Here is a 12,457-nt window from a genome sequence, read left to right on the forward strand (position 1 = left end):
ACTTTATTTGTCTTAAGTTTTTTATATTGTTTCATGTGTTTTAATGTCTAATTGTTTTTATTGCTTGATATTTTACTCTACTGTATTGCTATTTTATTGGCATTGAATCTTGCCAGATCTGTAAGCCGCCTTGAGTCCCTTCAGGTGAGAAAGATGGGATAGAAATGACATAAATAAATAATACTGTTTTAATATTTGTATATTTGTAGCCTCCTTGAGTCTCCATATGGAAAGAAAAACCAGGATATAAATAATAATAATAATAATAATAAGAAGAAGAATGTTCCGTCCCCCAGGACGATGGTTTACCTTACCTATTGGTCGTTTGTTTGTTTTCCCTCCTTTGCATCTTGTTTCAGCCTCTGGCTGCAAAGCCCAGGAAAAGTGGCTTGGAATCTGCAAAAGCTGGCTGCAGTTTTCTTTGCAGTGATTGGTCAAAGAGTGCAACATCTTAGGACCGCCCTTTTTACCAGGGTCTAGTCTCCATTTTGGAGCTTCATTCTGGCTATAGTTTTCCAACGTGCTGGAGCTGTGCAAGGCTAACTGGGACAAATCATCCTCAAAACCAGGCCAATCTAAGCCTATCCAAATTAGATAAGTATTGAATTATATTGATCTGGAATAAGAAATCTAGTTAGAGGAGCAGGGTTATTCTGTCGCTTCTAGAACTAATCTTTGCTGTAAAGATAGGGAAGGAAAGAGTTTCTCCTTCTAATATAGGCAGCGTGATTAGGGTATAGTGGTTTTATAATCACCTTTGCTTTCTGGAACCAGGGATAATTCTGTACCTAAAACCTATAGAAATTTGTTTCATTTTCTGCAACTTTAAGATCTGTGTCAGGTTTACAACCTTGTATGAATAAACATCCTTTTTTGAAGTTATCCAGACTCAGTCGTTCAATATCTATAGGACAGCTTATAGGGATTTGCAGTTCGCCCGGATAAAGGACAGCACGTTTCAGTTTTATAGTTTTTTATTGTCCGGCGGACGGCACAGTTTTGAGGTAGATCAGCGGTTTTTCCGCTTGAGCTAGCTTGCACGGCTTATAGTTTTTTATAGTTTAGGAAGTTTAGTATAGGCCGCGGCTTTTCCGCCTGAGCTCAGTCTGCATACCTAAAGACTCTACCAGCGTCTGAGGCAGTGGAGCCCGCTCTCAGACCTGAAGGAGTCAAATAGTGGGGCTCTATTTCCTTGCTATTTGGCTCGCGTGTGCGCACGTGGCCCAGTGGCTTTCTGGGTTTGCACAGGCTGTGCAGTTCCCAGCAACGTCCAGGGCTCCCTCGGCGGTAGACCTCGAGCCGCGGAGCACCAGCGACAGTTCTTTGGCTGGCTCTGAGGCGTGAAGCCCACCAGAACCAGGCTAGAACCTGGACAGGCCTGGCAACGCTGCTGCGAGTTCGGCCGGAGCACTCGGCCGGCTTCGACCTGCCTCATCGTCCTGCGGTGGTGACCTGCCTCATCGTCCTGCGGTGGTGACCTGCCTCATCGCCTGGCGGTGGTGACCTGCCTCATCGTCCTGCGGTGGTGACCTGCCTCATCGTCCTGCGGTGGTGACCTGCCTCATCGTCCTGCGGTGGTGACCTGCCTCATCGTCCTGCGGTGGTGACCTGCTTCATTGACCTGCGGCGGTGACCTGTCTCATCATCCTGCGGTGGTGACCTGCCTCATCGTCCTGCGGTGGTGACCTGCTTCATCGTCCTGCGGTGGTGACCTGCCTCATCGTCCTGCGGTGGTGACCTGTTTCATCGACCTGCGGTGGTGACCTCCCTTCACAGCGGGGAGGAGGCGTCTTTTCTCTCCTCCTTTCCAAAGCCAGCCTCGGTGCTCCTTCGGCGGCAGGCCTCGAGCCGCAGAGCGCGAGGTGCTTGAAAATTTGGCGAAGTCGCCATTTTGGCAGTTTACGTCACTCGGGCAAGGGAGGTATCAAGTGGCAAGTTGCTGTCAGTTGGCATTTTGCAGCTTGCCCACTAAAATCTGGCGCCAAAGGTCACTATCTTTGTAAAGTATAGTTACTTAGTGATATATATTGCTATGGTTAAGTGTTGTGCATTGTATTATATATTGCATTTGCTTTTATTGTAAATTTACTTGCTGGTATGTTGTATTTGCTTTTGTTGTAAATTTACTTGCTATTAAGAATACATAATGTCTATGCAATTTCAAGATGATACAGATGGTATACCTCCTTCTGAGGCTGAAAGTAGGAATGAAAGGCCCCAAAGGATAAAGCACCCTTCAGCCAAGATGCTAGCCCATCTAATAGATGAAAAGGAGCTCCTCCATGTGAGGTTAGGTTCGGCATGGGAGCGAATTGTAACATTGATGGGCAGAATTGAGAGCTTGGGTATTACAAGGGTGCCATCCATATTACAGACCGACCTTGAAGAGACCTTCGGTCTCTGGAGGGGTTTGGTGTCTAAGATAGTCCAGGTCCTCGAGTGCATTAACGCCAAGGATTCAGAGTTAGAAATAGTGAGTGTCTTAGCTGACACTAATGAGAAAGAAAATAAGGTGAGGGCAATTCTAGATGCCTTGGAATTTAGTTCTCCACCTGTTAATCTAAGGTCTGAGCCAAAAGGAAATCAGTCTTCCTTATGCAGCCATGAGACCAATCTTTTAAAATCACCTGCTGTGGCACTTAGTCTTAAGTCCAACCGCTCTAGCCAGGTATCTAAGCTAAGGGAGTGTGCATCATCTAAACATAGCCACTCTAGCAAGTCTTCTGCTGCTGGGAGTGCCATCTCTTCCCTAGCTGCCTTGCACATTAGGGAGGCTGCACGTCTGGAGCTAAAGAGCAAGGTAGCAGGGGCGGAAGCTGATGCTAAGGCAGCTGATCTCACCCTTCCCTTTAAAGAAGAAGAGCAACGAATGCAAATAGAACAGGCCCGTAGACAAAGCGAAATGCAAATGGAACAGGCCCAAAGGCAAGGTGAAATAGAAATGCTTAGAATAAGGATGGACGCTACTGCCAAAAAGGTAAGGGCTGAGACTTTGGCCAAGGCCCTAATTGAGCCACTCACAGAAGAAAATGTAAGTCAGTTGCCGAAGCAGGACCCTTCTTCCAAGGTGCTTGTGCATCTTAATAGCTTAAACAGCCAGTTTTCGGATGAGGAACAGGAAGACTTCTCTCCTTACCCAGAGCAGGGCCCCAAAGTCACTTTTGAGTTTCCTGCAGAGCAGAGCGTCATAGCGGGGAGCTCACCCTTGCCCGAGCTACCTGTGCCTCCTGCTAAATCCCTAGGTCAGTCAATCAGGGCCTCAAGGCCAAGTGCTAGTTGGCCCTTACAGACAGCTGCACAGGGAGCCACCGATTCGTCAGTGGTCGATGTCATCCCTCCAAGAGGCCAAAGGTTGACGCAAGGTGCACGGTGGGAGTCCACTCCACAACAGCAAACTCCTCAATTGTTCCCTTCGACGCCAGAGTCCCAGCTTGTCTCCATCATCAGAAGCCCCAGAAGAGATCTTAAGGACAAGGGTGTCGAAAAGTTTTCGGACAAGCCTGAGGAATTTCTTCTCTGGAAGGCCACCTTCCAGAGAGCAATCAGAGACTTAAAGTTATTGCCTGAGGAAGAACTGACTCTTCTGGCTGCATGGTTGGGCCCAGCCTCATCCTCACAAGTTAAGAAGATCTACGCAGCCCACGTAGCCGATCCCGACAAAGCCCTGGAAAAGGCCTGGGCCAGGTTGCAGCAGAGGTATGGGGCCAGCACAGAGATTGAAGCATCTCTTATGGACAAGCTCCAAAGGTTCCCAGCTTTGAAACTCAAAGACTTCAAACTCTTGTGGGACCTCAGCGATCTCCTTACGGAATTAGAGTCGGCCAAGGAGAATCCAGAACTGCCCGGTTTGAAGTGCCTCGATCAGCACCTGTCCCAGAGGCAGATCTTGACCAAGCTGCCCTTCACTTTGCAAGAACGCTGGGGACAGGAGGTCTTCAACTACAAGGAGGCCCACTCCCAGGCATACCCTCCATTTTCTCATTTGGTCCAGTTCATCACCAGGGCGGCCAGAGAAAGGAATGATCCGCAGACGGGCCTCCCCACCTTATACCAAGGGACCCAGCCAGAGAAGGCACCTAAAGTGGACAAGAAACCATCTAGAGAGGCCAATAGACCTGTCAGCGTAAAGGCAGTCGAAACTCAACTCAAGACTGACGAACCCAGGTCGGAGGTAAAAGAGTTGCTTTGCCCTATTCACCAAAAGCCTCACAGCTTGGCCAACTGCCGGGAATTTGGCAAGAAGCCTTATAAAGAAAGACAACAGATTGTACAGAAGCTGGGCATATGTTTTAGGTGCTGTGGAGCAACTCTTCACTTTGCATCCAACTGCAAAGAGGATGTCAAATGCGCAAGGTGTAACAGCCTTAAGCATTGCACCGCGATGCACAACTCTGACGCTGTCTCCCACGCCAAAGGGGACACGTTTTCCAAAGAAGGGTCATCTACTGAAGCCACCAACATGCAGGCCGCGTCACGGATGCAGGAGGATGCTCCATCGGTCGCCTGCACTGAACTATGCTCTAACGTGCACCAGTTCAGAGTCTGTCATCCTATCTGCCTAGCGGATGTATATCCATCCAAGAGCCCTTGGCTTAAAAAGAGACTCTATGTGGCCCTAGATTCACAGAGCGATGCCTCCCTAGCTACTCCAGAGTTCTTCCGCATGTTTGACCTTAAAACCAAGATGGTCGATTACACCATGACTACATGTGCAGGAAAAAAGAAGTTGCAGGGTCGCATAGCATCTGGCTTTGTTGTCTCCTCTTGCGACCAGAAGAGACAGTTCAAGTTGCCAGACCTGGTTGAGTGTTCCTCCATCCCTCGGAACAAAAAACAAATTGTAACTAGAGAAGTTGTGGAGGCTCATCCACATTTGCGACGGTTAAAGAATGCTATACCAGCCTTTCGGCCAGATGTGGACATTGCCCTTTTGCTTGGCTTGGACTGCCCGAGCTTGTTCTGTGTGAACGACCAAGTTAAAGGACCTCCAGGTGCAACTATCGCACAACAATTGCCATTAGGCTGGACAGTCATAGGCCCAGTGTGCATAAACAAGATGCACCCACCATCGTCGTTGGACTCCAATCAAGCACAGGTGCTTAAAGGTGGACGTCCTACACTTGTGCGCAGTTGCCTAAGTCATATCTCGGTCTACTGCCAAGCAATAACTCCAGAGTATTCCTCCATCTTCAAAGTCTCTGAGAGAGACGAAGCCACAGCGCTCTCGAAAGATAAGCAAAGGTTTTCGGACATTATGAATGCTCAAGTCTCACGAAGTGCAGAGGTGAAAGCCTGCAAATCAACCACAGAAATCAAGATGGGCCAAAGATCTTGCCTGGAACCACACCGTTTTGAACGTTTTTCGGAGTGGCACAGTCTTCTTAGAGCAGTTGCTAGGCTTATACATCGCTTAGTCTGCAAAGATAGTCAGCCTTTGCAAGTTCAGGACATGTTGAAGGCTAAGGGAGTAATATTCAGGTCAGTTCAGAGGCATGAGTTTAGTCTAGAAATAGCCAGGTTAGAACAAGGGCTTGACACCCCCAGTCGGAGTTTCTTGCGTGAGTTAAACCCATTTCTAGGCAAGGAGGGTATTTTGAGAGTTGGAGGAAGGTTAGCCAAAGCTAAACTCAAGGCGTGCATAAAAAACCCCATCATCATACCCCCTAATAGTCACACTGCATTGCTGCTCGTTCGGCATCACCATGAAAGGATCCATCATCAGGGTAGAACTCTGACTGAGGCGACCCTTAGAAATGAAGGCCTGTGGGTGGTAAATGCTAAAAGTTTGGTCAGCAGTGTTATTTTTAAGTGTGTCAAATGTCGGCGACTCAGACGTAACTGTCAAAGTCAGTTAATGGCAGAACTACCTCAGGATAGGACTTTGACAGACCCACCCCTTTCCCATGTGGGAATCGATGTGTTTGGTCCTTGGGAGGTTGTCACTAGGAAAACCAGGGGTGGTGTTGTAAATAACAAAAGATGTGCGGTTTTGTTTACTTGTTTGTCAGTACGAGCTGTCCATATAGAGGTTGCAGAGGGAATGGACACTTCATCATTCATAAACGCATTGAAAAGGTTCATAGCCCTCAGTGGGCCAATTAAGTCAATTCGATCGGACTGTGGCACCAATTTTGCATGTGCAGACCTTAGCCAACCACTTCTGGAAGAGGTGGAAGGCCGAATACTTAAGCCAGCTTCCAACCAGAAGACTCTGGCAAACCCCAGAGGACAATCTCAAGGTGGGAAACCTTGTGTTGCTAAAGGACAAAGACTTGCCCCGCTATGCCTGGCCTATGGGCATTATACTAAAGACCTTTCCTTGCCCTGACGGTAAGGTTAGAAAAGTTCAGGTAAAGACTCATAGTAAGGACAAAATGTCTGTCCTGGACAGACCAACCAGCAATTTCGTGTTGCCTGTCCAAAGTGTGTAAGTTTTATACTGTTTTATTGTTGTGTATACAAAGGTGTTTGTATGTTTTTGATTGGTAAATTCCCACATCCTGGGAATTTAGCGGGGAGTGTTCCGTCCCCCAGGACGATGGTTTACCTTACCTATTGGTCGTTTGTTTGTTTTCCCTCCTTTGCATCTTGTTTCAGCCTCTGGCTGCAAAGCCCAGGAAAAGTGGCTTGGAATCTGCAAAAGCTGGCTGCAGTTTTCTTTGCAGTGATTGGTCAAAGAGTGCAACATCTTAGGACCGCCCTTTTTACCAGGGTCTAGTCTCCATTTTGGAGCTTCATTCTGGCTATAGTTTTCCAACGTGCTGGAGCTGTGCAAGGCTAACTGGGACAAATCATCCTCAAAACCAGGCCAATCTAAGCCTATCCAAATTAGATAAGTATTGAATTATATTGATCTGGAATAAGAAATCTAGTTAGAGGAGCAGGGTTATTCTGTCGCTTCTAGAACTAATCTTTGCTGTAAAGATAGGGAAGGAAAGAGTTTCTCCTTCTAATATAGGCAGCGTGATTAGGGTATAGTGGTTTTATAATCACCTTTGCTTTCTGGAACCAGGGATAATTCTGTACCTAAAACCTATAGAAATTTGTTTCATTTTCTGCAACTTTAAGATCTGTGTCAGGTTTACAACCTTGTATGAATAAACATCCTTTTTTGAAGTTATCCAGACTCAGTCGTTCAATATCTATAGGACAGCTTATAGGGATTTGCAGTTCGCCCGGATAAAGGACAGCACGTTTCAGTTTTATAGTTTTTTATTGTCCGGCGGACGGCACAAAGAAGAAGAAGAAGAAGAAGAAGAAGAAAGTTTGGATTATTGATGTCGCCATACCATGTGACACTTGAATTGATGAAAAACAGCAGGAAAAACTCAGCCATTATCAGGACCTCAAGATTTAACTGCAAAGGCTCTGGCATAAACCAGTACAGGTTGTCCCAGTGGTGATTGGCACACTGGGTGCCATGCCAAAAGATCTCAGCCGGCATTTGGAAACAATAGATATTGACAAAATTACGATCTGTCAACTGCAAAAAGGCCACCATACTGGGGTCTGCACGCATCATCCGCAAATTGGGAAGTGTTCGATTTGTGATTTTGTGATACGAAATCCAGTATATATATCTTGTTTGCTGTGTCATACTATGTCTTTGTGTCAATAAAATAATAATACTATGATTTGTTTTGACTTTTCAGTGTGTGTTGTCAACCATCATGGGTGTCACCTTGGGAGAAAGGCAGGATAAAAATAAATAAAAGATAAAACTTTGCTTTGAAAGTACTGCTGAAGAAGAGCTAGTAATAGGATGCAGTTTTGAGCTACTAATGAAAATGGGCCCCATGTTTTAAATTGTTTCAGTCCAGTTCCCAGGGTGCCCTGTCCTTCTGTAGCTGAAGAAGTGTGGAAGTGAACCAAGAAATGGCACGATTTTCCTCTTGTGACAACACCAAGACTCCTCCAGTGAGACTTTCAAGTTTGCAGTAGATTTCCTCAACCTGATGTTCTCCTGGAATACAGCTCCCTTGATCTCCACCTGATTGGGATAAAATTGTAATCCAGCTCATTTGGAGGATGCTGGATTGGGAAGTGCTGATATAGCATCATGCTGTGAGGCCTTTTCTGGATCTCCCTATACATTCAAGACGAATGCTCTTGCTCATCCTACTTAAACATTTGCTTGTAATATGATGGGAAGCCACTTTGAAACTCCTTCCCTTTAGGAATTTGGGCTCCTGTCTTTGGTGTTTCTTTGGTGATTCTCCTTATTCTTCTTAACCATTCTTCCTCTTGTTTCATTGAAGGGAGGACCGGCCATACTGAAGTTGTCCGCGTGGTATTCCAGCCAGAAACCATCAGCTTTGAGAAACTGCTCAAGGTCTTCTGGGAGAATCATGACCCAACACAAGGTAGAGTGATGAGCGAGCCAGTATTTAATTATCTTACTAATTACAGCTGGGATAATTAGTGTTGGAGCTGCTCAGAAGAGATGAACCTTGAAATCGCACCGCAGCTCCAGAGAGGGTGATTGCCGGCATTTATCGGCTGGGTGGGGAGGAATGCGGAGCTGGATGCTCACAATGCCGCCGTTTTCCCACCCCCCACAGCTTTCGGTGCTGTGAAAATTCCCACAGAGAACAACACAAGACAGCAGACATTCCTCTCACCTTTGATTATTACAGTTTTCCTCCTTAATGCTCTCTTTTGTCTTTCAAATTAAAGGCCTCTTTCTCTGCAGCTTCCCAGCTGATAAATTTCACTCAGGCATGGAGCCTTTTATCCTCGGAGCATTTGGTGTCAGGTTTTTTTGTTTTTAATCTTCTCAGAATTGTGACAGGTATCTTTTTATGATGAGAGGAGATGAGCGCAAGGTCTGAAGGCATGCGGGTTTGGATGCCATTAGCAGCGTCTTGCCAGGGAATTGTCTTAGCTGATGATTTGGTTTGGTGGATCTGCCTTGGCTGCCTGCAGGCTGGAAATCCTGGACCCCTGGTGTAAACAGGATTAGCGATAGTTGAATATGTCTGTTTTGCTTACCAGAAGATTTGTGATTTTTTTGAAGCACACATTTGTTTTGCCCTGTGTCTGCATTTGTGTTAAGATTTTAATAGCAATCCACACAGATCTGTGTATGTAATTTGCATGGCCTTTTGTATGTACTGTTTGTACAGGCAGTTCCAGAGTTACAAATACATATCCGACTTACAAATGACTCATAGTTAAGAACAGGAGTGAGGCACCAGGAAGGGAGAGAAATCTACCCCTCGGAAGGGGGTCTGCTCCTGGAAGAGTTATTATCAGCCAACACTCCAGAAGAAAGGAGCAGAATTCAAAACGATCTTGACAGACTAGAGAGATGGGCCGAAACTAACAAAATGAAGTTTTAACAGGGAGAAATGCAAGATACTTCACTTCGGCAGAAAAAATGGAATGCAGAGATACAGAATGGGGGACGCCTGGCTTGACAGCAGTACATGTGAAAAAGATCTTGGAGTCCTTGTGGACAACAAGTTAAACATGAGCCAGCAATGTGATGCGGCTGCTAAGAAAGCCAACGGGATTCTGGCCTGCATCAATAGGGGAATAGCGTCTAGATCCAGGGAAGTCCTGCTCCCCTCTATTCTGCCTTGGTCAGACCACACCTGGAATCACACTGTGTCCAATTCTGGGCACCACAGTTGAAGGGAGATGTTGACAAGCTGGAAAGCGTCCAGAGGAGGGCAACTAAAATGATCAAAGGTCTGGAGAACAAGCCCTATGAGGAGAGGCTTAAAGAACTGGGCATGTTTAGCCTGCAGAAGAGAAGGCTGAGAGGAGACATGATAGCCATGTACAAATATGTGAGGGGAAGTCATAGGGAGGAGGGAGGGAGCTTGTTTTCTGCTGCCCTGCAGACTAGGACGCAAGGGAACAATGGCTTCAAACTACAGGAAAGGAGATTCCGTCTGAACATCAGGAAGAACTTCCTCACTGTGAGAAGGGCTGTTTAGCAGTGGATCTCTCTCCCCCGGACTGTGGTGGAGGCTCCTTCTTTGGAGGCTTTTAAGCAGAGGTTGGATGGCCATCTGTTGGGGGTGCTTTGAATGCGATTTCCTGCTTCTTGGCAGGGGGTTAGACTGGATGGCCCATGAGGTCTCTTCCAACTCTACTATTCTATGATTCTAGGGGGGAAAGGGGCTCTATGAAGCTTTATCTCCAATCCTTGTTTCCATAACAAGCCAAATAGTTCAAAATCCAATGATCACAGGGACAGAAAGTGAGGTGAAATCTTCTGAACAGAGGCTCAGGCAACAAAACAAACATCGTGGTGACTCTTTCCTGTGTTATTCAAAGCTAACAATATATATATAACACCTGTTCTGACTTACATACAAATTCAACTTAAGAACAAACATGCAGAACCTATCTTTTTGTAACTTGGGGACTGCCTGTATTTTAATAAGAAGAAGAAGAAGAAGAAAAAGAAGAAGAAAAAGAAGAAGAAGAAGTAGTTTTTATTTTTATATCCCACCCCATCTCCCCAAAGGGAATCGGGGCGGCTCACATGGGACCAAGCCTAACAACATACAATAAAATACAACAGTATAAAATACACAATATAAAATACAACAATATAAAATACATAACAATCACAGCAGTATAAAATACACAATAGTATAAAATACACAATATAAAATACAACAGTATAAAATACATAACAATCACAGTAGATCAATAACACAGCTTCAACAGAGTAAAAAAATGGCCATTAAAAGAGGTGATAACATGGCACTTCAGTCCATAGTCTTGGTGGAGAGGTAATTTCAATCGTGCAGCAAATTAGGAGAGCTAATCATGGCCACCTGTGATAAGGAACAAAAAACTGTGTATATAAGTGTCATCTACACTGTAGAATGAATGCAGGTTTCTTGCTCTGGAGGTGTGTAAACAGATTGGATGGTCATCTGTTGGGAGGGATTGAATCATGTTTCCCCAGGCAGCATATTCCACCTTTTAACCTACATGGAGGTCAGTGGTGTCTGATGTACTTCTGTTTGCTTTCATTGAGAGAGGAGAGTTCTGGTTAGAGTCCCAAGCTGTCATCTGGCATCATCTGACAGCAGAAACGACAAGGGCCAGGACTTAGAAGTTGCATCTTGCTTTCGACAAAACCCAGTCCAACTCTCTCTGTTCCATGTTAAGCTTATCCAACTCTGCTCCTTTCCTCAGTATGGCCATGGTGCTGTTGTCTGAACCCTGGACTGCCGAAAGTTTGAGGGTCAGGAATGACCTCTAATTACCCCGCTCAGCTTCAGAAGTGGGGAAACAACCACCCAGCTGAGCGGCACTGACAGCTTCCTCTTTTGTTTTGCATAATGAGTTCAAATCAAACCTTAGCTAAGCCTCGGACTCAAGATGGAGATGGGAATACAGATATCTTCAGGAAACATTCTGATCTGATGGGGACACAATGAGTTTTCCCAAAAGAATCTCAAACCCCTCACCCTAGGATTGCTATCTATTGTTCTGTCAAGGAACTCTCCCATTCCCAACCCTGATTTCAGTCAGGAAACATGGATTACTCTGAGTGATCGCTTCCTATTCTAATGAGCTCCTGCAAGCAGAAAGGGGCGGTGCAGATACACAAGACAGACTCCAGAATTCTTCTAATAGAAAGCTTTGTCACGTTTCTCACCATATTGTATACCGGTCACAAACTGTAGTCATGTCAACATTTGTACCAATCAAAGCAATATCTGTTGTTCCAAAATGTATTTAACATGTCCATATCTCTCAGTGGCGAAGTGTGTTAAACCGCTGAGCTGCTGAACTTGCGGACCGAAAGGTCCCAGGTACAAATCCCGGGAGCAGAGTGAGCGCCCGTTGTTAGCTCCAGCTCCTACCAACCTAGCAGTTCTAAAACATGCAAATGTGAGTAGATCAATAGGTACCGCTCCGGGGGAAGGTAATGGCGCTCTATGCAGTCATGCCTATGGCCACATGACCTTGGAGGTGTCTACAGACAATGCCAGCTCTTCGGCTTAGAAATGGAGATGAGCACCAACCCCCAAAGTCAGACATGACTGGACTTAACGTCAGGGGAAACCTTTACCTTTACCTTATCTCTCAGTGTGAGGCAGGTCGGGTCTGGGAGAATTTGTCTGACATCCTTCTTTGTCCAAATGAAGCAAAAAAACCACATCTGACTCTCTCCTTTGAGACTCTGTGTGTCTATGTTGGGATCAGTAGGAGCTAGCATGCCTGGACCCGACCCCAAGATTTTAGACGTTGGTACTGGTGGTCCTGTTGGGCTTGGCATCTCTCTTTCGGAGCATATGGCAACAGTGTGTGCTTTTTGGCTCTCTATTCCAACAGAAGATGCATCTACCTTAACTCTCCAGCACAGGTCTTCTCAATTTCCTTGCAATGGAAACTTCCCAGCTCTTTGATTGATTTCAAGAGGTCTTTTCAAGCCCATAATCCAGTGTTGGGCGAGCTTTTGCGCTTGGTGTGTCAAAATTTA

General features: G+C 45.8%; 1 protein-coding gene across 2 annotated transcripts in view; it reads left to right on the plus strand.

Annotated features, from left to right (window-relative positions):
• Positions 1-12,457, plus strand: part of msra (methionine sulfoxide reductase A) — a 268,183-nt gene that overhangs the window by 158,041 nt on the left and 97,685 nt on the right. For both annotated transcript variants that reach the window (XM_003219661.4, XM_062969408.1), the window contains exon 4: positions 8,259-8,363. In XM_003219661.4, the coding sequence (XP_003219709.3) occupies positions 8,259-8,363 (105 nt within the window). The remainder of the gene's footprint in view (positions 1-8,258; positions 8,364-12,457) is intronic.

This window comes from Anolis carolinensis, chromosome 1, assembly GCF_035594765.1.
Source record: "Anolis carolinensis isolate JA03-04 chromosome 1, rAnoCar3.1.pri, whole genome shotgun sequence".
Classification (NCBI taxonomy): Eukaryota; Metazoa; Chordata; class Lepidosauria; order Squamata; family Dactyloidae; genus Anolis; species Anolis carolinensis.